At 38.7% G+C, this 24,640-nt stretch overlaps 1 protein-coding gene across 1 annotated transcript in view; it reads left to right on the forward strand.

Moving 5' to 3' along the window:
* Positions 1–24,640, forward strand: part of COL9A1 (collagen type IX alpha 1 chain) — a 67,736-nt gene that overhangs the window by 8,353 nt on the left and 34,743 nt on the right. The window contains exons 5-15 of the mRNA XM_061460527.1: positions 2,597–2,993; positions 11,208–11,285; positions 11,939–11,959; positions 13,009–13,083; positions 13,608–13,643; positions 13,753–13,815; positions 16,138–16,191; positions 16,956–16,991; positions 21,054–21,077; positions 21,383–21,436; positions 23,099–23,152. Of these exons, the coding sequence (XP_061316511.1) occupies positions 2,597–2,993; positions 11,208–11,285; positions 11,939–11,959; positions 13,009–13,083; positions 13,608–13,643; positions 13,753–13,815; positions 16,138–16,191; positions 16,956–16,991; positions 21,054–21,077; positions 21,383–21,436; positions 23,099–23,152 (892 nt within the window). The remainder of the gene's footprint in view (positions 1–2,596; positions 2,994–11,207; positions 11,286–11,938; positions 11,960–13,008; positions 13,084–13,607; positions 13,644–13,752; positions 13,816–16,137; positions 16,192–16,955; positions 16,992–21,053; positions 21,078–21,382; positions 21,437–23,098; positions 23,153–24,640) is intronic.

The raw sequence follows: 24,640 nt of genomic DNA on the forward strand, positions 1-24,640 counted from the left end.
AATGGAATAGCTTTTATTACTGTTGGAATAACTGAGGTGAGAATCTGTTTCTGCATTACTTGAAGAATTAGAGGTATAAATCTTACACAGTAACAGCTCCCTGTAGAGTACCTTTCTGGCAATAGGTCATGCTGTGCTTCATTATGTTGAGTCACATTGCTGATACCAAGTCTTTAGTGTAAAGTCAGCAGCTCTTCTGATTGGTTATTGAAAGCTTTTTAAAAAGTGAATATTTAAACATGGTGTTGCAGTGAGTTTGTATCTACTGTTTTCTTATAATTACATTTATCATTTAGTTTTCTCTTACTAGTGTTGAAAGTTCTTATACAATTTCTGCCCTTTGTATGCCACTTGAAAAAGTTGACATATTTATTTTCTACTTTAATTTCTGAAAAAGAAGGAGGACCATTATGGTGGCTTGTAAAGGACAAACACTATAGTTAAATATGGTGCAAAATTTCATCAGTATTGCCATGACAGCAAAGCTTAGGGCAGAGAAAGCATGAAAACCTCTCCTCAGAGGATCTGGGATTAGTATTGTGTCCTTTAGCTGCACAGCTCAGCGTATCCGATTCCCTGGAGTCACTGAACTTAAGAAAGTGGAGTATCACAGAGAGGCTAGTTAAAAAATTACCTAACAATATCACCTACAGTATGGTAGTAGGAAAACCAGCTCTTGTTCAAGAGCAAATGGCGAGTAACTGAAGAGGTTAGTGACTCAGATGAGCTAATATTTTAGCAATAGAAGAGATTGAAATACTTATTTAAGGAATATTATAGAGCAAGAAGGACACAGAGAGCCATAAAAGACATGCTGAACTGGATCAGCAGCTTAGTAACAGTGAATGTGTGTCTGGACAGGGGAAGAGAGTATCTTACTGGAGCAGGAAAGAGTATATAATCATGTTGTGTAAGCTAGAAGCCTGATGCAAGGAAGTATAGTGGATAACAGTAAACACTGGAAAGCATTCAGAACAGGAGGAAATGTCCATACATTAACATTTGCATTTGAGGTGGCCAGACACAAACTGAAACAAACAATGAGAGAACACATTAGATAAAACCCTATAAAAAAGCGCCAGCTGCGACAGATGACTGCATCTGCAGTCAATAGAGACACAAGTCATAGAAAATAACGGACAGTTTAAAGATACTGGCAAGGAACCCCTTCTTCCACTTTGCGTATCCCCACACTTTGTGAGATAACCTTCCAGCTAAACCTTCCCCTTCCTCATACACCAGCTTTCAGGTGTATATAATGTCTCTTGAAGAAAAAGTAATAAAAACAACGGTTCAGGTAGTATGTAATACTGCCCGAATTCGGGTACAAAATCAGATGAAGCTGCCAGGCTTGTTCTGGTCCTTACTGAAATCTTACTGAGGCTGTGCCGTCGCCTGCTGGAACACGATTGCATTACAGCTTTGGACACACACCAAACTGCAAACTGGAGATTTTATCTGGAAGTACCCTCTTACTAAATTAGTAATCATCAAGCATACGGAATCAGAACTAATTTATGCAATTTTTTTTTCTTTTTCCTTTTTTTGTGGTTTGCCTTTTTTTTTTCTTTTCCCCTTAGCCTAGAGCCTGAGGTTCACTAATGTTGGCTAAATTGCTGCTGAGATAGGCTTGGTCTGCCATTCAAAAATAATCTTTGTTCAAAATGCCTACTTGCCTGAGAAGTTATTTTAATGAATGCTGATGGCAAAATAGCTCTGCATGTCTCTATACTTAATGAATTTATTCAAATACAAGTTATTAAATGTTAATAAATGGTAACAAATTTATTGATGTCAGCTGGATTATGACATTAAAATTTTACAATCCATTGCATATAAGAAGGCATATTTCTTAAATACTCTACTGCATTCACTGACACATTTGGAATAAAGAATTGCATCACTGCTTTGAACGGTGACATAGCCAGTTGAACTTGTGTTTCTAAATCTCACATGTAATAGGAGTTGCAAAAGAATGAAACATTTTATGTGACAAACCTATTCCCTGCTACTTGTAGTCTTGTGGTTGAATGTCACAGGACATATGTTTAGCGTGGGTTCTTACTATGCATGCATTTGCCATGAAAGTTTTGTTGAATGATTTCTGATGAAGCAATAGCTAATACATTAACAAAATGGTTATCGTCAGGCTGAACAAGAAAATACATTTGCAAAAGGCATTCTTATGCCTTCAAAACGAAATGAGATCTGTACTAAGTGGTCAATTAAAAAGTCAGACTATGTTGATTGATTTGGTAAGTATAACAGTAGGAAACAGCATAATTGCCAGATACCCTTTCTAAATCTGAAGTAGGAGTCTGCTGTTGCTCCATTCATTACACTTACAAAGGGTTATCATAAATATTGTACAATGTTGGAAGAGCCCATATTTCTGAACCAGTTCCTGTTGCCATCATCAACACTAATGACTCAAAAGGACATCCCATTTTGGGACTCTGCATGCAGAAAGAGCACTGATAAAAGCATGGCTGAAATACGTTTCAGCTGAGAAACTGTTCCTCGTTACTCTGTGGTGATGTGTGGAGCTTTTCAGAACAAATACACAACAAATTAACTGTATTTTGATCCTACACAGTGCCATATATTCCAATGGATTGCCAGATGAATATTCCTTTCTAACTACTTTTCGGATGACTGGGGCCACACTTCAGAAATACTGGACTATTTGGCAGATTCAGGATTCTTCAGGAAAAGAACAAGTTGGAGTAGATCTTAATGGTCAAATGAAAAGTGTTGAGTTTTCTTATAAAGCAGCAGATGGAAGCCTCCAAACTGCATCATTTTTGCATTTGCCTTTCTTGTTTGATTCCCAATGGCACAAGCTTATGATAAGCGTGGAAGCAAACAGTGTCACACTTTTTATTGACTGTATTAAAATAGAATCCTTAAACATAAAGCCAAAATCGAAAATCAGCATTGATGGGTTTGCTGTGCTTGGAAAACTTAAAAATAATCCTCAAATTTCAGTTCCGGTAAGTTCCAAAATATTTTATTACTGCCAAAAGTGTTTTATTGGATCTTTACACTTAACAATTTTTTTGTGGAATGGATCTTCAAATGTTTTCTGAGAACAAAAATGGAAGAAAATAACAGCTCCCTGGCATGTAAGTACTAGCTTTGCTTTTAAAATTTTGCACATATACCCATGTAAGGTAAGAGATGACCCTGATGTCTTATGTCTCTGTTTCAATAATGAAATTTCTCAGACATCCACACGTTTGTCAATGGATTTTGCTCTGTTTGGATGTATCACTTGGGTGTTCATCTGCTTATCTCATATGTGGAGCTTGATCTAGAAGGAAGTCTCAGGACATGGATCTGTGGGCTGTACTTCACACCAAAGAGAGCAAAACATTTGCTGAGCAAGAACTGGGACTCCTCTCATATGTGTGCATTGACCATCAGCTAGAGATAATTAGATGTTTCACTGGCAGAATAAATACTTTAAATCCTTAATAGAAAGGGAATATCTCCTGTAAGTGAGATGATTGACAGAGGTTCTTTTTGATATACTCTGATGTTCACACAGGAAGTGAGCCCACATTTAAATCTTAGAGCTACATGACTGACTTGGAGTAGACAGTGAACCTCTCGTTTATGACTCCAATGAGGGATCTGTGTAACATCAGAGACTAGATCCAGTCCAAGCGAAGGTCTCAACAGAGCTGAGACAAACCCCACCGTTTCCACAATAGCTTCTGGTGGCTAGCCCAGGACAGCTCACCCCCCATTTCATGGCTGCTGTGACCCCCTTTGTTAGATATATGACCTTCTGTGTTCATTGTAGTAGGCACCTAAACTCACTATGGAGTGCTCTCTTATTCTGTATAGCAAGAGTAGGCAGTCAAATACTTATTCTGTATCCTGTTAGTGGATTTAATGCTGAAGATATCCTCTTCATGCTACTACATTGCAAGGAGATTTCTTTTGATGGGTAAATACTGAATGATTTTGTGCCTTTCAATGAAGAAGACTAAATATGGAAAACCTCAGGGATTTTATTATTTGATTATCTGATCTGGTTCCTGAGATGAGCAAGTAAGGTAAGACACATACAAAGGGATATACCTGTAATTTCTGACAAAAATACCAAACAACTGTATCTGTCAAATAGCATTTTGGCTTTCAGACATCCATCAAAGTGTTTTCTTGACTAGTGTTTTTTCAGCTACTGAGTTACAATGCACTTTATGCTGAATAATGTGACAGTTTTGTCACTGTAGCACTAAATGACATTTAAGACTTTGGGAATGCTATTTCTGAATTCACTCTGTAAATTAAAAGAATATAGTTCCAAAATACAGTCGAAAAAATGCAGAAAATATTGCAAAGTTCCTTTCCAAAGTTATTTACCAAGGCTCCTGTTTAAGTGTGTTAAGAGCAAAAATATGAATGGTAATGTGTGTATATATATATATAAAAAAGTATCTTTTATATATATAGGATATCCTATCCTATAGGATACTCATTTCAAAACAAGTTGAATGGTAAAAAAGAATCAGCTAATTAACATAGCATAATCATTTTCCACATCCCTACACTGAAGGTTTTCTTCAACTTTGAAATAAAAAGAGTGCTGACATAGAACCTTTTAAGTATATTTCATGTTGACTGTAAAAAATGTGACCACAGGATAATCAGCACTGCATAAGCTTGAAAGGGGAAATGTTGCAAAAAAATAAGTTTCGAATGCTTCATCACCTCTGTATGTACAGGTTACTATATTGCACTGGATAGAAATCACTTTTACTTGAAAAATTATGGCAGAAAGCTGCCCCAGATATCTGACAGTGGCTCTCTAGTGTGCTGCTATAGATGTGAATTAGGAAATATCAACAGCTGAAAAGTTATATTAACTCTGTTCGAAACAAAAGTTAATCTTTAAAAATGTCACTCAAAAGTAATCATCTGGATCTGATAATGTAAGGATTAGCTGCATACATGTCTTAGCTTTACTAACTGGTCTGGGGGATGCCTTTGGATGAATGTATGGGATGATGAAAACATTACATATTCTATACATGCTACTAGGATGAAAAAATCTATCACAATGTTGCATTTCTCTTTGGAAAGGTACTTAGATTAAATGCACAGAGAGTTATAGGTATTAACATAATAGTATTACAACACCTAGTGCATAGTGCTACAGTAAACCATGCTCCCAAGCTAAACACAGAGTCATTCACACAAAAAACAAGGAGGGTTCCTGGTGTCTGTTGAAGCAGTGATTTGAAATGGCAACCTACATACTAGGAGAAAGATGTGGTATTGAGGTCACCTCAGCAAGAACTTGGACTTCTCCCCCTTCTCTGTTGGTGCTCTGGCTGAACTTTGGCTAGGATTAAAGAATGAAAAACAGCAGAAGAAATCTGGAATTTCATCCCACCTCCTCTCCAGCCCATGTTTTGCAGACACATGCTTTTTTTAGGAAGGTATGAGGAACACTGATTACCGTAGACTCTTCACACAGTGGTGAGGGAAGAATGTCTAGCATTAAAATCAGCCACATCTGTGTTTAAGCACATATAACATTAGGCACTAGTGTGAAGCTACATTATGTATAGGACACACTTCTTCAATGATGAAAGGACAAAATGGAATTAAGCCATTTTTATAATTCACCACTTCACGCACAAAATATTTGTTTATGCCTTTAGCATGTTTCTGGGAATATTCAGTTATATTTACTGTATTTCTGTATAACAGAAAAGATAGAGCCGATGCCTGCAAAGGAGAAGGTGTTAACTCTGGTAACCTAAATGTTTTCTTCCAATTCCTTCCTGTATACAAATAATCTTTGAGATTTGCAACAACGGCAACGTGAAAAAAAAACCACAAGACAAAAAAGTCAAATCTATGCATAAGGTAGACCTTAAACAGGAATGTGGGACATATTTTTTAAGGAAAAAAAAAAACCAAAACCAAACTTCTGGAACAAATTACAAGGCAAGGAAGAACAGACGCATCACATTACAGTTTAAGCTGAGTTTGGATGTCTGAAAATACACTATAATTCAGACAGACCTGTGGGCTTGACATAGGACTCACTAGACTATATTGCATAGCCTATGCTATGTAGCCAAAAATGACAATAAGTAGTGATCCAAACAGATATAAAAATGTAAATGTAGGAAGACCATATTCACTGAAACTAGGATAAAGAAATTACACAATCTGATGGACTAGTAATTTTAAAATGGCTGTTTCTATTGCACAAGTTTCTGGTTTAGCCTGTGTATTTAGTTTCTCTTTAAATTGAGTAAATAAATCTATCTTTGGGTATATTCTAGGTTTATCCTTCAACTTGCTTCACTAAATTCAGTTTAATCATCTTAGTAGTCTTGATTATTTAATATGTACCAGGCACAATTTCTGATTTCTTTCTAGGCATTGTTAAAGTATATTACTTGCAGTGTTATAACTTTTAAAGGACATACATTTTCTGTTTCTTCTTCTTCCTTTTTTTTTTCCCCCCAGTATTCTGAGCGCTCTATTTATCTTGCAGAATAGGTCAGCTTCTTGTAGGTGCACTGCAATAGCTGTCATTTTAGAAGAGAATCTTTATTGCTTGTTCTTATGATTGCCTAGGAGAGTAATAGAGTTCCATTAGAAACTACAGCTTGCCTTTGAGCCTTTACAAAGGCTCAGAAGAATGTGTTATGGAGGGCAAATTTTTGCAGATTTACAGCTGCAGTTATCTTTTTCTAGATAAAAAAGAACATAGTTCTTTTTATCTAAAAGTAATTCAAATAATCCACTATAAAATCTAAGCAATATTATCATTTCAAAACTGAAAAGGAACTTATTTCCTAAATCATGTGTTTGTTATAGAAAGGTAAGGCCATTCATTTCTTATTGCTCAAAGACTAACTGCTGTGAAATTATATACACTGCCTTAGTTTCTGCAATTTCAGAGGCAGTGCCCAGATTTTCTCACAATAGACACTAAGCACTTTGCTAGAAGTGATTCTTGGTCATTATTTAACTGACATTTAATGTTGCTAACTAGTTCAGGGCAGCTACATGACTTAATATCTAAGAGGAAACTGCATATTAGCATTTGCTGAATAGGGATTAACTTACACCAGAGAACAGATTGGGTCCATGTACTGTAAAAAGTCAGATCTCATTTTTTTTTCACCTTGTGAAAACTCACATTTAGAAAGCTGAATCCTTGCTATGGGAAGTCAAATAACACCAGAATTCACTCTACTGATCTATGGCATGAAAAAAGATGCAAGGAAAGAAATGCTTTAAAAACCCATTAGAGAGATGTAGGAAAATGGATAAAATAAATTAAAAATAGCTGTAGAATTAGACATGTTTATGTGTGGCTTATTCTTGGTCACTTAAAAGTACAATGGATAGTAGACTACCCTTAGAACAATTAGATGTCATTGATATGAGGGTCACAGTTTCCCTTCAAGCCTATGGTATTGCTAAAAGCTTTCCTGAGACTGATGCTATACTGAAAATACTGCCCTAGATATTTAGGTCTTACATACATCTTAACATTCACCTCCATTGTCTAAAGCGCTAATAAGACAAGTGAATTGCATAGCTGATACTGAGATGTGCAAAGCTGTGGGCATTTACAGGCAGTTCCATTGAACTTCAGAGGACAAAACATTGAACAGACAGACATAACCAATCCAATTATATCTGTGCTGACTAACAAATTAAGATGAAATAAAATCCTGGAGGAATCTTGGAAAATGAATGTCAGAAATATTGGCCTATGGGTCTTAAACACTATGGTTCTTAAAAGATCATATTTGATAGTTTTGCTTTATAATTACCCTTGATTTATCTGAGGTTCATTTCTGAGAACTTTGTGCCTGTACTTCCTCCTTAATAACACTTTGCACTTATATTGATAGAACGTCTATTTGATACATCTTCAAAATAATGACATCCTTTAAATCAGCTTAACACAGTTGACAGGATCATTGTGAAATATTGGTGAGGGAAAAGGTACTTTGAGAGCAAGGCTAGGGCATATTTGCCCTTCTCTCACCTCTCCTAAATCAATGGGAGGGCAGTCACGCTTTTTACTACCTTGCCAACAAAAGAGTTGTATTTCTCTTTTTAAAAAGTCAGACGAATTTTATCTCAATTTTTGCTCAAAACAGTGACAAAAACTCCAAGCAAAAGCATTACAGAGCAACCACAGTTTATATTTTTTTTAAAATAATACTGTCTGACTAAGCAACTGTGAACTAAGAAATGTCAAAGCTGCATTTTCAAAATATTTCAACTCCTTTTACATTTCACATTATGGTACAGTGTTTTGTAAATGATCGGTGTTTTTTTTCTGCGTAGGATGACTGCTTCATGTATTCTGACTTTGTGTGTCTTAGACTCATGAAAGTATCAGGTCTTACTTAATGTTCACCACTCAAATCCCATCTTGAACAAACCAAAGAGATTGGGCATTCAAGAGCATTGGAAGAAAACACGAGACACTAAAAGTGTTTCCTGACTCAGTGAGTCAAGTTCCCACTGCAGCAAGCAATCACGTCTTAAAATCTCATTAATAGGTGAACCTCTTTATTTTCAAAGTTGAAAAACTGGGATTAAACTTAAAAAAGTATTCTCTGAAGACACAGATATTGGCACTTAGACAGTCATGCATCAAAGTCTAACACAACTCAGTCATTAGCATTCTGTCATCTCAAATCTTTCTCACTTTAGTACAGAAACCAAAACTAGACACACACACACAAGACAAAAAAAGAGGTAATGATTCTCTACATAAAAAGCCAGAATGTGCTGATGCAGATATCAGCTGTTGGTGGTACACCTTAAAGGTAATTTTTTCAGTCTTTATGGATTTTGTACCATGTTTTAGGTTGAAAGTACAGCTTAAGACAGTTGATTTCAGTTACAGTTGTTACCAATCAGCCTTTTTACATAACCTATACCCAGATGCTTCATTTCAGGCATCCAATTCCTTCTTCCAGCCCCATGCAGAATATTCCCTAGTGAATTCCACTAGAGAATATTCTCCACTGTGGCTATTCTGAGTCAGATATTTTTTCAGCACTCTTAGAAGAATTATGAGGCAAAAGCTGACTCATTCAGTGGCATCTGCCTGCCTTTTCCACAAAGCCATCTTTTTTTTTACCACCTTTTGCCCCATTTACTTCCAAATTTACAGTTTCTGCAGTATAGGAATAATTTCCACAGCCTTGCTTATTCTGTCTTGTAAATGAGGGATTATTCTAAGGAAAGTGTGGAATTACAGAATTTCAGACTACATACAGATTAAATTTGTATGGGCAACCTTAATAACAACATTTCTTGACTATTGAATGGGTGAGTTATAAATTTTAATGTTATTTAACATAATTTTAACTTTATATTAAACAGGCAGAAAAGGCCTGAAAAAGTAGAAACTCTTCATTTAAAACCAAGTATATCTTAATTTAAATTAGTTTATTTAAATCAGAAATAGATTACAAACTGCTTTAGAGCCAATTATTGATCTCTTTCCCTCTGCTAGTAAGCTTCAGAAGTGAATAATATAGAGACTCAGAACCTATGTACAATATCAAATAAATTATCATATAGGTATCATTTGATCTTATTTTTATGCCCCTTTAAGGATCCTCGTCTTCAGATTCCATACCCTCTTATTTTTATTATTGTATGGCTGCCTTGCATTATTAAATTATAGTCAACATTCAGTACTTTTATATGTATGTGATGACATTCAGTTGCCTAGTACTAAGGACTGGGAAAGGTTTTAATACGAGAATTAGATAAAGGAGGTAGAGAACTGACACAAGGATAGGGGTGTCAGATAACAGGTAAAAGAAACTAGGGTGCTGCCTCTTTTGTGCTCTAGTCTCAGCACTCTGGAAACTGTGATGACTGCAAAGTAAACAGAACAGTAGAGATGCGATAATGAGGACTTCAGGAGTGGCAGCACTGCAGTGGTGAGGGGGAAAGCAAAAGAAAAAAGCCAGAAAAGCAACTTGTGGATATGTGGGTGTCTTGCAGAGATCTTAAAGGACTTCAGACTCAAAGCACTTATTAGCTCTAGCAGTCAGTATGCAACTACATCAGCGTAAGAATGGTGGTGGGAGAGAATGACGGTCTGCCTTCTGCACAAAAAGCAGCCAGGAAGCACCAAGACATTATGTGGTGGGAGGGATTGTGGGGAGCTAGTTTAGCTCAACAGAATAAGAGAAAAGACTCAGAGCAGGAAAGAAATAAGAAGTGAAATCAGCCTTTTCCATACCAGGGTTTTATGTTGTAACAAGAAAATCCCCACACCCCATCCGTTTCCCCCCCCCAAGTCCTCAGCCGTCTATAATGAAAAGAATAGGAGCCTCTAAGTTTTGTCATCAAACTGGGAAATCTCTGGATAAAGAACTCGTTAGTGGTTTGTAATCTAAGCTAATACTATGTGTGATGGGAAGAGAAAACAATCTGAGACTTTTAAACTTAGATACAATAAATATATATAATTTAATATGCACAATTTAATATGCTTCTGGTACTTAAAATTCCATGTGATGCATTATATATCAACAGATACACTGCTGAAGCTGTATGCTTGAGCTATTAAGTACCTTTCAGCAGAGGGCATGTTTTCTAATCTATATAACACATCAAGCGAGTTCGGGTTGCAGTTTGTGTTGCAGTTTACAAGAGGGTTGCTTTAATCCTCTGTCATTTTCCAGTGCAAATACAAAAGTTCAAAGATGCGGAATTTCACAGATGTATATTAGTCAGTTGCAGGCTGTTGCCAATGTGCATATGATCCTGTTTTTTGAACTTCTCATGCTGTACCACGTTTCTGATCTCAGACCTATCATTCTTCATGGACACAACTGTCAGAGAAAAATCTTTCTGTGTGTCGAATAAAACCACCGCATAGCACGAGGAAAAAATGCCTGTGGTTACAAAGAACATGTAAAAAATGACACCTGACAAATCTGTCCTTTAAATCCTTCCGCGAGTTTATGCCCTTCTTTAAAAGACCTCCACAGATAAGGGTGGGGGAATGCAGGGTGTTGCACTGCTCCGGACTGAGCTCTCAGAGTCACCCGTAGCTATTATCACTAAACGCCTACTTTTTGAAGCATTCCGTCACCCGACCACCGTCTCTCCTATTACACCCTCAGCCAGTGTGCCCCCCTTACCCAAATTAACGTCATCTTTATCTCCTTTGCTAGTTCGAAATCCAGTGGATGGTGATTCACTGCGACCCCCTGCGACCCCAGCGCGAAGGCTGCGGCGAGCTGCCGGCCCGGGTGAGCGCCACGCCCTGCCCTGCTCTGCTCTGCTCTGCCCTGCCCTGCCCTGCTCTGCCCGCAGCCAGGTTGCCACCGAGTCCCTGCCTGCCGGTGCAGCCCACAGGAGCCCCAGTTTCTCTTCCCATTTCTGGCCCGAGATGCCTGTTTTTACCATACCTGCCTGGAATTTGGTGACTGGAAATCCTGTCCCGAGCGGCAGCAGCCTCATTTTAACCCTTCCCTGACTTACTTTCCTCAGCCCCTCTCCTGGGGGAGACTTCCAAAAGCGGTGCCTTGCAGGCGGGAGGGATTTTCGTAGCTGCCGCTTTAGCGGGGAGCCTGACGGCGTGAAACCCGTGGCAGGGGGCGGGGGAAGGTGAGGGTCGGTGCCCAAAGCAGTAACAGCGGGGCAAAGGGTTAATGCGCTGCCAGCATTCAGTCCTCCCCTCCCCAGCCTTCAGTCTTCATCCAATCCCTGCGACCCTCCCCGAGGCGATAGCGGGCAGCCGTGAGGGGCTGCCGCTGGGTTCACCTTTCGGCCGCTGGCCCTAGCAGCTGCTTCACGGCCATGGCTCTGCGGGGCCTCCTGCCTCTGGGGCTTTTCCTGCAGGTTGTTTGCCTCTGCCTAGCTCAAGTAAGTTTGACTTTGACTCTGGTTTTCTCTCTTGCAGATAAGCCAGACCGTAATCGAGGTAAGTGTGAGGGAAGGGATGGTGTTCCATGCTCAGGGAAGAGATGTGGGTGAAGAGAGGCTAAATGCTCTTTGTCATGCCCTGACACTGAGCTGCTGGAGGGTTTTCTCTCCCATGGTATCTGTAGCTTCCCTTGACGTGCTGGTAAAGGCAGGTTGACTGCAAGGCAGTGGGTGCCATGTCTGTGCCTTCATGGTGCTACCTGGTGGGCATCACCCGGTGACATGGCAGGGCTTGCGCTCCATCTACAACTGGCTGGATTATTACTGGGAAGACTGGTGTGCAGAGGAAAGGAGTCCATTGCAGCAACACTGTGGGTAGCCAGAGGCCTTGGCTCAGCAGAAGAGCCTGTGCCAGCCATCTGCTCACAGAGCACCGTTGTGGGGCTGTGGCAGGAGCTTAGGCCAAGGAGAACAGAGCCCCCCATTATAGGTGTGAAGAGCCTTTCTCTAGGTTTCCACAGGCTGGTGGCGCCTGCCGCCTCCCCCTTGGGAGCCTGGTGCTTTGAGAAAGCACCTCTGTAGATGCTAATGTAACCCTGAGGAACTAGAGGAAACTGCCGAGCATGCCAGAGAAGTAGGGAAAGGGTTGTTTTAAGTTTTCACCAGCTCTTAGGAAGACTCTATCCTTCCTGCTGGCTGAATGAGTAATTAGAGAAGCTCAGTGAATTTCATTGTTTGATCCTCAAAGATCACTCTCTTTATTCCAGTTACCCTATCATTGCCATATGGCATTTGGATCCTGCTGGATGAGGGACTCAAGTCCCCCTTGCCTTGTCAGCATTGTGGGGTGCAGGAGGGTGGCTGGGATCAGGAAGGGGGGTTTAACAACTCATCCCATGAGGGGAGCATTGCTGGTCATCACAGCAACAGCTGAGATGGGATACAGGGCCTGCGGGTCCTGACGTCCATGGAGTGAGGACACAGCAACTCATCACATCTGTGACACCCTGACTAACCCACAGAAGCCGTTTCTAGTTGTGTCAGCACACCCAGACTGGCTCTCACAGGTTTGCCAGGCTCTAATTGCTCATTTTTATTCCTTGTCAGAGAGGTCTCCCTGGTCCACCAGGCCCCCCGGGTCCACCAGGGCCACCAGGAGTTCCGGGTATTGATGGCATTGATGTAAGTGTTTCCCATGCCCTGCCTAGGAAACGGGAAATAACTCAAGGTGTACCTACACTGTCTTCACTGTCAGCATTTGACCCTGAGGAATTTGACATGCGATATGTGTAAATGGATCTCATACTCCATAGCAGGCTGGGGTGGTAGGAGAAGGTGGCCTTTCAGGTTATTGCTGATATAGAAAATACAGAATTACTTATTTTATGTAATCAGCATCATATGCTGTGGTTATTTGCCCTAAATGGGGTGTAGGGGGATTATAATTCTAATCTCAAAAGGGATTACGTAGTATCACTCATACTAAAGTGTGATGAGGATTTGTGCTATTATTCCTCATAGGAGCTACAGTGTATTTTCCCTCAGTTCCCGTTAGAAGTTTCTGTGACTGTTTCTGTTAGTCTATAATAGAGATCACATGGATTTAATATTAATTTCTTACAAAAAGAATCCGTTTGGGATTATTCCTGATAATCTGAAAATCAGTGGTAGCTCTGATTAGTATCTTCCTTTTCATATGTTGTTAGGGGGAGAGAGGTCCAAACGGTCCCCCTGGTCCACCGGTAAGTAATTTCAGCTACTTTGCATTTGCTCTTGTGAGAGAAGAGGCTTTGAGTTTTATTTCTGCTTCCATCTCTGAAACCTGCTTAACTGTTCACTTAAATCCTGAAGGGTCCAGAGGGCGATGCAGGCAAACCAGGATCCCCTGGCCTGCCTGGAGAGCCAGGAGCTGATGTGAGTACATTTGGATTTCTGGATTATTTTTTTATTTAATAAAAATACTTGGTTTTAGTCTGTTTCTGTAGAAGCATCTTTTGAGGTCTCTGGCTTCCTCACAGCTGTCAATGAGTGCCAAAGGTGTGAGAGAGTGTAGCTTTCTTCCAAGCTGAAAGATGTCAGAACTCAGTGCAGCTTTACTGAGGGTGGCCATGGCGGCAGCTGAGGAACAGGGCGAGGTCTGTTGGGTGCTGCCACTCTGCTCTGGAGAGGGCGCCGGCAGCTATGCTGCGGGGAGGAGGCGATGGGAGCAGATTGAGGGCAAAAAAAGCAAGGCAACAATGGCGAGAGAAGGACCCAAGCCCCCGCCTGGGCAGGAGGGTCTGCCGCTGCCTAGGGCACCAGCGGCGCCCCAGAGGGCGGGCCCGCCCTGAGGAAGAGGGAGGCCTTCTCCCCCCTGAGCGGGGCGGCCAGCACGGGGCGCCCGTCGCTTCCCCTAACGGTCACCCCGCGGGTCGGCAGGGCGGGCCGGCCTCTGGGCACCGGGCAGGCGGTGTTCAGTGCGTGAGGGGGTCTTGTGGAGGGGCTAGGGTTAGTGTTTGAGGCCTCGTTCTATGCAGTGGAGGATAACAGGAAGAAAAAAAAAACAAAACAAACCCCCAAACAATTGATCAGCCCCATAGGTCTGGTGTTACAGTAAAGTGCTACTAAATAAACCCCAACAAACCAACCTCCTAGACTTGTTGCTGCAGTGCCTGTACATGCTGGTGTTACCTTCCTTTCTCTGAGGAAAATAATATAGAATAAAGTTTCAACATCAGCTAGTGTTGATGGCCTGTTAGGTTGTGTCTCTTAAATAAATTAGTGGTGCTAAAAGCACCTTCATAAAGTTTTGGGAAACTCTTTTCTTTCCAGAGCAGTGTTTGAAAGTGTTTCTTTCTATCAAGCAAGATTGTAGCATTAGTGCTTAGATCTTATGCCAGGAGGTATGCAAGCTTCTGTTTAATTTACAGAATGGGTAGAAAACTCTTATAAATTAAAATATGAAAAAAATAATTATATATGACAAACTATTATCTAATATTGCAAATTATAAATGAAAAGGCCTAGTTTTTATTGAAGACTGCAATACTGCTAGCAGTTAATTTTTAATTTGCTTTTGAAAAGAGATTTAATGGACATGGAGCTGAAATAGTCATTAGTTAAACTGCTCAAATTTCAAATCTGGAAGAGGAAATGGGCTTGCCATGAGTGGTAGCTCATAGCATTCCATTTTTTTTTCCTGAAAACACCACAGGACCACAACTCATTTGTACATATCAAAACCCCATAAGTTGTTTTTTAAAAATCATTGCCTCTTCTAATTTTCACTTGAGGCATAGTTTTGTCTTCCTTGCTGGAATTGCTGGTAATATAAGCAGGTAATACAGAGCATTTTAAACTCGGCTAAGCTTTTGATATTTATTTGCATTTGCATATTCCCTCATACTGGTGGATGAGTGGAACTATAATACTAGAATACTGTGTTCTGAGATGGTAAACCCTTTTTATTTTCACCTGAAGACAAAACACAGAACCTTATTCTACTCCTGTTGCGCATTAAACTTTTAATTGGGGTTTTAGATTTATAATTCCACATTTAATTGGTGAGGCCGTTCTGACTTTTTAAATCTCCCTTTCATAAATTATTTCAGTGTCAGTTTTAATAGACTCAATAAAGCTACTGTAAAGTAATTGCCTGTAATGATCATGTAAGCATTTGAAAGCAAATTATCAGAGAAAACATCCCCTTGTGAACACTGAATTGCTGGAAGTGTATAAAAAAATAAAAGTATTGGAAAAATGTAAGAACAAGGCTTTTTTTAATGGAATTCTGGAGATTTCTAAGCATATAAGCTGATTAAAAAAACTGGAAACAAAAGAAAACAAAAGAATTCCAAATGAATTCGTAGTTATAGTATCATGGTTGCTTTTCATTTTTAGTCAGACAAGTGTGGTTCAATGACTAACCTCAGCCCAGCAGCTTTGTCGACATTTTTGTCAACAAATATTGAGAGGAAATAAGATCATGTGAGATCAAATGTTTAGTTTAATTGAGATTTAGCTGAATAACTTTTGAAGGATGTATCACAGGCAGTGACTGGTGGTTGCCACCTGAAGCTAGTACTTTGAACTTGGACAGTTCTATCTGTATGTGTAAATAGGCATTTGAATTGTAAGTCTCCCATAATTACTTATCTCATTTAATAGCTTCCTTGTTCTATGTTTTAGAATGTTTTCTGATGTGATTAAGAAAACCATGTAACTTTTGCATTAATATTGTGTATGTTACTTCCAAAGGGATTCACAGGACCTGATGGCTCACGTGGAGCCACAGGACCGAAAGGACAGAAGGTAAGAACAAAATTATGCACAAAATTACAGCATTTTTTAAGCAGGATTTTTATCTCTATTCAACTAATGAAATGCTGCAGCCTTTCCTTCAGTATTTAACCAGCTATAGAATAGAGACCCATCGGGCCTTTTCACACAATACAAAGCAGTTTCCATTCCCCCAGCCTGGAGTAAGGAATGGTGGTGCTACATTGACAATATTAAGGTTGAGCATCTTCAGTAATGGTGAAGCTCTTTCCACCTTGTATTGTAATTATGTCATAGATTCATAAAGTCATACAATGGTTTGGGTTGGAAGGGAACTTAAGGATCATCTAGTTTCAGCCCCCCTGACATGGACAGGGACACCTTCCACTAGATCAGGTTGCTCAAAGGCCCATCCAGCCTGGCCTTGCACACTTCCGGGGTGGTGCATAGTAATATGGGGATGTCATACTAATATGCAGTGAGAACCAGTACGGTGACACCTGACTTCATCAGCAATCAAACAAATGAAATATACATCAGAAGTCAGAGTAACCAGCATTTTTGAATTATTTTTTTTGGTGGAAAAAAGGTCTGAGGCTGTATCTTTTTAATACTGAGGAAGTCTTTCCTTTTAATCAAGTCTCACAGAAACCAGCATAAAGTTAATGAAGTGAATAATACTTGCAGAGTATGTCCAGTAAATGATACCCTTCTAAAGGTGAAAGCATCTCTCTGTATGTTGTTAATAAAAATTAATGCTAATACTTCCTGAAAAACTCCATTTTTATCTTTTGAAGGGTGAGCCAGGACTGCCAGGTGCTCGTGGACTTCCAGTAAGTAATACATTTACTATATTAAGAGGCTTTTTTAGACCTTAAGTATCAATATGAAGGTTTCTTACAATTAAATGTAATGAAGAAAAGCCAGAAACTATTTCTGAGGTTTCAAAAAACTCATGAGTTATTATAGTAGTACATTAAGGAATCTTTTTGCCTTTATATCAAAGTTTGCATATACTACTGAAGGGCTTTGTTTGGTTTGTATGCTGTGGAAAAGAAAGGAGCATGGGTGATGTGATCACAAGTTTTGGACACATGCCATTGTTTTTCATCTCTTCATGAAAATGCACAGAGATGGGGGCCCATATTTTATTTGCATAAATTACTTTAATGTTTCCACTCCTTTCCCTGTATTTAAATGGGATCACTGAAGCTTAAGTGCTGTATGGGATTTCCCATATGATGTTTCATATGAAAACAAGAGAAAATATGAGAAAGGACATGTGAAGAGTACTGTTCTAGTTGATATGCAGATGGATTTAACATTCATCTTTGGGAGCTGAAAATAATAGTGAAGTTTAGGGTTGAAGAAGTTAGTGATGGCTAGTATGTAGAAACAGATTATATAGAAAATCCGAAAGAACCTCAAGAAAAATGAGTAATGGAACAAGATGACTAGCATGGTATTGTAGTAGGGTTGCACATAATTAAAATTTAATTAAAATTTAGGTTAATTGTGGAGAAATTATTGGAATTAAATAGAAGAGGTATTGTACTCTGATATAGCAGTCCTTGCTATGAAATTCTATATCTTCAGCTGTATCTTTGTATTTTTGACCCTTTCCCATTAACTTTCATTAAATTTATATTAAACAGTCATTTTGATATTCATCCAAAGAGGAACTGTTAATGTTATTCTTGAAGAAGTTACATTATTAACATGTTCAAACTTAAGCTGAGTTCTTCTGTGTGGGCATTTGTGTTTAATTTTCATAGATGTGGTTTCTTATCTGGAAATGGGTAATACTTTATATAATGTCTGCTCAATTTGTAGACTCCAAAGCTAAATTTACAGAAAATAGCAGAACTGAGGTGAGTTCTAGGTACACTGAAAGCCTGAAATTTTTCTGTTAGGGGATTGTGGTTTTTTGTGTGTTTGTTTTTTTTTGTTGTTATTTTGTTTTCATTTTTTGCTGTCGAGTAGACAGGGAAATAATTTCTGTGTTGTTTGCAATGAATTTTAAAATGTTTAGCTGGAACAAAGAGATAGCTGAAGTCTGTCAGATGTGTTACTTAGGTGATACGGAAAAAAATGTACATGAAAAGAACTACTATGGGAGAGGGAAAAATGGGGAATTAGAACTGAATTACTGAAATACTATTTTAAATTACTGTAGTAGTTTAGTCTGTCAACTGAGATAAAAACTGACTTGGCAAAAATATATGTGATTCTACCTCACCATTAACAGCCTAATGTGAGAACAAATAAACTAAAAGCCCTAAGAAAAACTGGGTATATAAAATGTACATAAAGAAGGTTGATCTTCAGTGTAGAAGAGGGTATTCTTAGTCATGTTATGTCATTACCCTTGTAATTATTGAGGTTAAGGTTAATCTTTAGACCTCACATTTCAGGAAGCCCAGTGTTTGATTTTGTAGCTCTATGGTTGTTAACCTGCACATGCTGAATCCATATGGAAAGATTAATACTCAAAATAATCTCTTGGGGAAATTCCACTTTATACAGGCTTTACTTTTGATGAATTGCTTTAAGCAGCTGAAGAAATACAGCAGTTTGTGGAAGTTTCTCAAAATGGTCAGCACTCATCATCTCACCTTTATTCCGATTAATGAAAACTAAAAAAAAGTAGTGCTGAAGTGTGGTGGTTCTAATTCTCAGATTCAGAAACTTCTTGAGAAGCTCTTACTACAAGCGTGAAGTAGTGAAGCTGTTAAGTTTAGTACAACATTAATCAGTTTTAAATTATTATGGCTGTTTTCAAGCTCATCCAGTGGAATTTATTGGCCAGGTTAAGACTTAAGGGTAGCTGAAAGATATAATATTAAGCATCTGAAGTTTTATATACAGCATTTGCTTTTCTGTTTCTGTCACCCTTTCTTCCGCAGAATGCAACCTGGTGATCTTACTGTTTTTTTCCTTTGCATTTCCTCCATTTCTATCTGCTTCATCATTCAGTTTTAGCTTATTCGCTATGTCTCATCTCTTTTGTGGATAGCCTTTCAAATGACAGGGCTACAAAATTGGTAGAATACTTCTGACTAATTCAAGTAATTTACCACCAAATAAACTAATGCCTCTGATCTGGCCCAGTAAATGGACCTGGGGCTGCTACACTCAGTGCATGTGTTGCACCCTTCAGTCCATTCTCTCTGTTAAATTCCCTCAAACTTTTCTATTTGCTGATATATTGGTAGTGTTTTATAAACCTGACATATGGGCAGGATTGTTTGTATTTGGTGATAGAGAAATTGAAAGTATCTTAAGGTCTACTAAAGCACAGCTTCCAGCACTGAGCATACGTATGAGTGACTCTTAGGTGGATGTCAGAAGGTCTGTGCTGACAATGGGAGGTACTTACCAGATCTACAGGGTAAGCATCTCTGAACCAGGTGATTACAGACTGGGTTACTGCCCATGCCTGTGCACTCCATGTGCTCCATGGGTCAGATAAGCACATCCAAAGCAGACATCAGGCATCTGGGGATGAAATGCTGCAGTCCCAGGCTGCTTAGAGAGGCTTCCACTGTAGGACACAAACAGAAGCAGGAACAAAGTCTCTGCGTGGGTCCTTACTGGCTGATTGCCCTGGAGCTCTCAACTTTGGAATTTGGTCTGCTTGCAGGGAGTTCATGCTCAGAAAGGTGGAGTAGCTGGGTAAGGGGGTGGCATGAATTGCTGGGGGACAGCCCCTGCTTCTTGGAGTCATGATTAGGAGGGTGAGAAGATGCGATGTAGTGGGCAGAGGGGTCTGGCTTCTCCTGGACCTGTGAACTGTGGACATGTACTGGGCTGGGCACAGTATCTGTAGCTGCCTCTCTGGGCATCGCCAACTTTCCCTGTCACTGTTGGGACATGTTAGCAAGGGGTACTCCAATAAGAACCTGCAAGTAGTTGGTTTCTTTTTTTCAGAGACAGGTAATATCGTCAGATACATGATGTAGTGAAATTTTGATTTGTATATTCAATTCTAGACACAGCAAGAGAGTTTTAAGTAATAGCAAAGGAATTATGTAGGTTATGCAAGGTGAAAAAGTTTACTTTCTGCTGTGTATTATATGGTTAAAATGGAATTACATTAATTAATGCTTGAAATTTTCCCTGTGTTATACCAAGTTTTCTAAGGACAATCTTGCAGATAGAATCATGGTATGATACTCTATGGCTTTTAAACTTAGCCCAGGCACTTTAAATTTTCAGGAGATATGATGTAATAAGTATGTTTGTGATTTTACGTGCCAGTGTTTCATACGCAACATTGACAATGTTCATGATGTCTTCTATTTACTTTAGTAATGCAAGACTGAAGAATCTGTTTTTTTTTTGGAGAGAATGTATTGTACAAAGAGGCAGAAACACATTTGTATCTTGGACACTTCTCATTTAAAGGGTTCAGAGTACTGATGAAAAATGTAAACAGGAGTAGTTAGGTGTTCTTTCTGATGACCAGAAAGAATGACTTTAATGGATTTAGACCTCAGGGAAACACTGGCAGAAAAATGAAGTCTTTTATTATCAATTTAAATGCACTGTTAAAAGGAAATTATTATAGCGTAGATGATACCATGGTACTTGAGAATTACCTGAATCCAAACATTTTGATGTCTTCATTCTTTTGTGAAGTATATGTGTTTGTAAATATGTGTAAATAAATGGTGCTGCAAGACAATTTAATAATCTATTTTTTCTTCTACATTGATTACTTAATAAGAAAATCAATATTTAACATGACTTAAACAAGCTTCCAAAACGATTTTGCAGAATCAAACATCAGGGTATTTTTGTACCTTTTTATCCCAAATACTCTCTTCTTCACAAACAACTCAACTAGTTGTGGAAACTTCCCCACATTTCTGACCGTTTTTTGCATTTCACAGGGAAAGGGTCTTCTTGGACCACCAGTAAGTACAATTTTTACAATTTATAAATATCCTGTTGAATGAATCTTTTTAAATATGCAATAAAGCTACTTAATGTAATAAAAAGTAATTCGGTGAAAAAAGAGACTGTTTTAATCCTGATGTTCTGTATTTATTATGTATGACCCCTTCTGCTACCACTGAGGTTGCTTACTTATGTGGGGCAAGAATTCTGGTGTCTGAAGCCATAGTTTGTTGTTTGGGAGAATTGCATGTTCTCACTCCTTGGATGATTGTTATAGACGTATTGTATGGTTTAAAAGTACTGTTTAACTTGGCTGTTACAGGGCCCAGCTGGTGCAGCAGGACTTCCTGGGGAAGTAGGTCGTGCTGGTCCACCTGTAAGTACTACTATGTTTGCTAAAAATGGACCTTTCTTCAATTGGTAGAAGGTACTTCTAGGAAAATAAAAAAAAAAGAAAAAAAGAGTAATTACTGTGCTGTCTAAGCACTATTTGGGTAATAACAGCACTTGAAAACATACTTTTTCTTTGACAGTGATCACTGATAGAGGAAAGGTTTTGTTTGAAGCTCATCAGAAATAAGGAACAATTAACAGCACAAAGGTCCACCCATTGGGTTAGAATTAAATGTTTTGTGTAGTGTTCCATAATCCTCTTCTTATCCATGAAAAACTAAAATAAAAAAGCTAACCTGCCAGAAATACAGTAAACGTAAAACTTAACATTACATGCAGACCTTTAGCTTTACTCCTCTCTTCTCACCTATATGTTATGGTACATGACTGCACTATTTCTGTTTTCCATTTGCATATGAGTGAACATAGTAATTTAGTATTTCTTCTTAGTCTCATTTTAAGTGTGACTCCCTCTACTGACTTTAAAGCTAAACTGTGCATTAAAAATCTGAAATAGCTTTAAAATGTTATGTAATGAACCAACTTCTTAATGCATACTCTTCCTGTGTACTGTACTCATATAAATGAATATAAAAAAGAATATTAAAAAATGACAATTTGTTTAAGATGATCCATCTAGCTCACTGTCTTTTCTATAGCAAGGACAATAACAGATATCTAGGGAAGTGTATAGGCTATTTGTAAAATGACATTTTTCTGTCATACTTTCCCACATTCTGGCAGTTTGCAATTCAGAGACTGCCTGAATCAGTAATTGCATCTGTGATGCCATTTTCATAAGCTATGTATGAGTGTATCATCCATTAATGTAGTCAGTTCCTTTTTGAATCCAGTTATATCACAGGCCTCCACAACACATTGTGATAATGTGTCCCACAATGTAATTATACATTGTGTGGAAAAGAACTATTCCTTTTTAGTACTTTTTAAACCTATAGGTCTACAGCTCATGCATTGAGAGAACTAGTGAATCAATTTTTTATATTCATCTTGTTAATTTCATTTATGATTTACTAAGATGTCAAAAATAATATTGAAATGACAGTGTTAAGTTAAAAGGTGCCCCTGTCAGAATAGTAGGTTAATTTTAGTTGAAAGTATTCAGAGAAAATAATTGGCAGAGTTTCCACATTATCTTCACTTCTGAAAGCACTGGACATCAAAAGTTCACAAATAGGAGAAGATTCTAACTTGGTAAATTCATCTTGGGCTTTGAAAAAGGGTGGGGTGGTTTTTCTTCTCTGAGTTTTGGGCATTTTTGCAATTCTTTTAATTGAGATCTGAATTAGCAGTTAGAACACAGAAGAGTGCACAGATAGTCCTGTGAAGAGATGTTTCAGCTCTCTAAAGCTAATGGAGTTTTTGCTTGTTTTGTGTGGGGTTGTTTTTTTGTTTTTTTTTTTTGTGGCTCCTATTCTGTAGTATGTCTCTCATTCTACTAAAAATATTATTTTTCCCATTCTACTTTGGGAGCCATGTCGTAGATAGATTGATATTTTAGTTGGTTGCTGAGCCTGTCCTTCTGTAGTTACTTAATTTCCCCCTGTTGGTGTGTAGTATGAATACGTAACTGCTGCTTGTCATTGTTACTATGAATCAAGAAAATTATTTTACCCTTTCTTAGGGAGATCCAGGAAAAAGAGGGCCACCAGGGCTACCAGGACCACCAGGTCCTCGGGTAAGTGATTGCCTTTAATATGTGCTGATGTCTGAGTTATGTATTGGTGCTGCTTAAAAAAATACTTCTCCTGAAGTCTTACAGCTGAATACTGATTTAGGGTTTAGGATTTTAAGATTTCAGCAGTCTATATGAGCTCATAATGTCTAGAGGCTTGTGTTCAAATCCTAAAATATGTTCATTTAATCATACCGGTATTTAATCTTCCATTTAGAAAGCAAGTTTCAAGTCTTTGTGATTATAAAAGATAGTTTGAAATGCAAACTGAGACTTCTGCCATGATGTCTTCACATTTCTGCAAATGGTCTTAAACTGTAGCTTTTACAGGTTTTGAACCTCCCAGTAAATGTAGTCGTTGCTGGTCATCACCAGTGGTACTTCAGCAGAGGTAGATTTTTCTCTGTTAGGAGAAAAATTTAATATTTGGCTCATGACCCAGAAATATATGCTCCCAGGTGGATTAAGTTCTAATGTCTTTCTTGCAACCAGGCCTGCTACTTGTGAGGGATAGAAGAAAGCCTTACACCAGTGCTTTGCCTCTCTGGGGGAATGGTTATCTTCTTTGAGCCTCTTGGCTTTTTTAAATCCTTCTGTATAAACTGAGACCAGCTCATTCCTTAAACTCCCCTGGGCTTCTCTGTGCAACAGCGTGCTTCTTCCCCACAGGTTTTAGAGAATCCAGCTGCTGCTGTGAAATCACATTTCTCCCTCTTGTGCCTCATACGCCTCCCTTTAGCTTCTGTCAAGTATTTGATTTATTATGAGGAATGGCCTTCCCCCTCCAGAGTCCTCCTCACTGCGCACTGGTCTCTAGTTTACTGCAATTCCATTAACACCAGATATCTCACCCATCCCCCAATATTTGTATTGCGGGAAGCTTATTTTCTCTGTAAAGATCTGAATCTTTTGCTGAATGGTAGTAAGTTGGAAAAGTAGAAGTTATTAAAGAAATTGTCTTGGGTTCTGTTGGAGTTTGTGGGGTTTTTTATATATGTGCTCTGTACTTAATAAAAAATATGTTTTAAGTGGCTTAAAAACCAAAAATAAGTATTTCTTTTTTCAGAAAAGTTGATTTAAGTTAGAGGGCAGGATTTTGCAAGTCACTGCAATCCTACAGTAAAATCCTACAGTGTAGGTGCTTTTCAGGTTGGAGAACCTTGGTTGATTCTAATTCTGATTCCAGCTTTAGGTAGCAGTATTTTCTGTTTTGTATAATGCCCATGTTATAGAATCATAGAATAGTTAGGGTTGGAAAGGACCTTAAAATCATCTAGTTCCAACCCTCCTGCTGTGGGCAGGGTCACCTTACGCTAAATCATATCACCCAAGGCCTCGTCCAACCTGGTCTTGAACACTGCCAGGGATGGAGCATTCACAACCTCCCTGGGCAACCTATTCCAGTGCCTCACCACCCTAACAGGAAAGAATTTCCTTCTTATATCCAACCTAAACTTTCCCTGTTTAAGTTTGAACCCGTTACCCCTTCTC

This window comes from Pezoporus flaviventris, unplaced genomic scaffold (assembly GCF_033815535.1).
Source record: "Pezoporus flaviventris isolate CSIRO_AGI_PZ_B2104156 unplaced genomic scaffold, CSIRO_AGI_Pfla_v1 ptg000031l, whole genome shotgun sequence".
Lineage (NCBI taxonomy): Eukaryota > Metazoa > Chordata > Aves > Psittaciformes > Psittacidae > Pezoporus > Pezoporus flaviventris.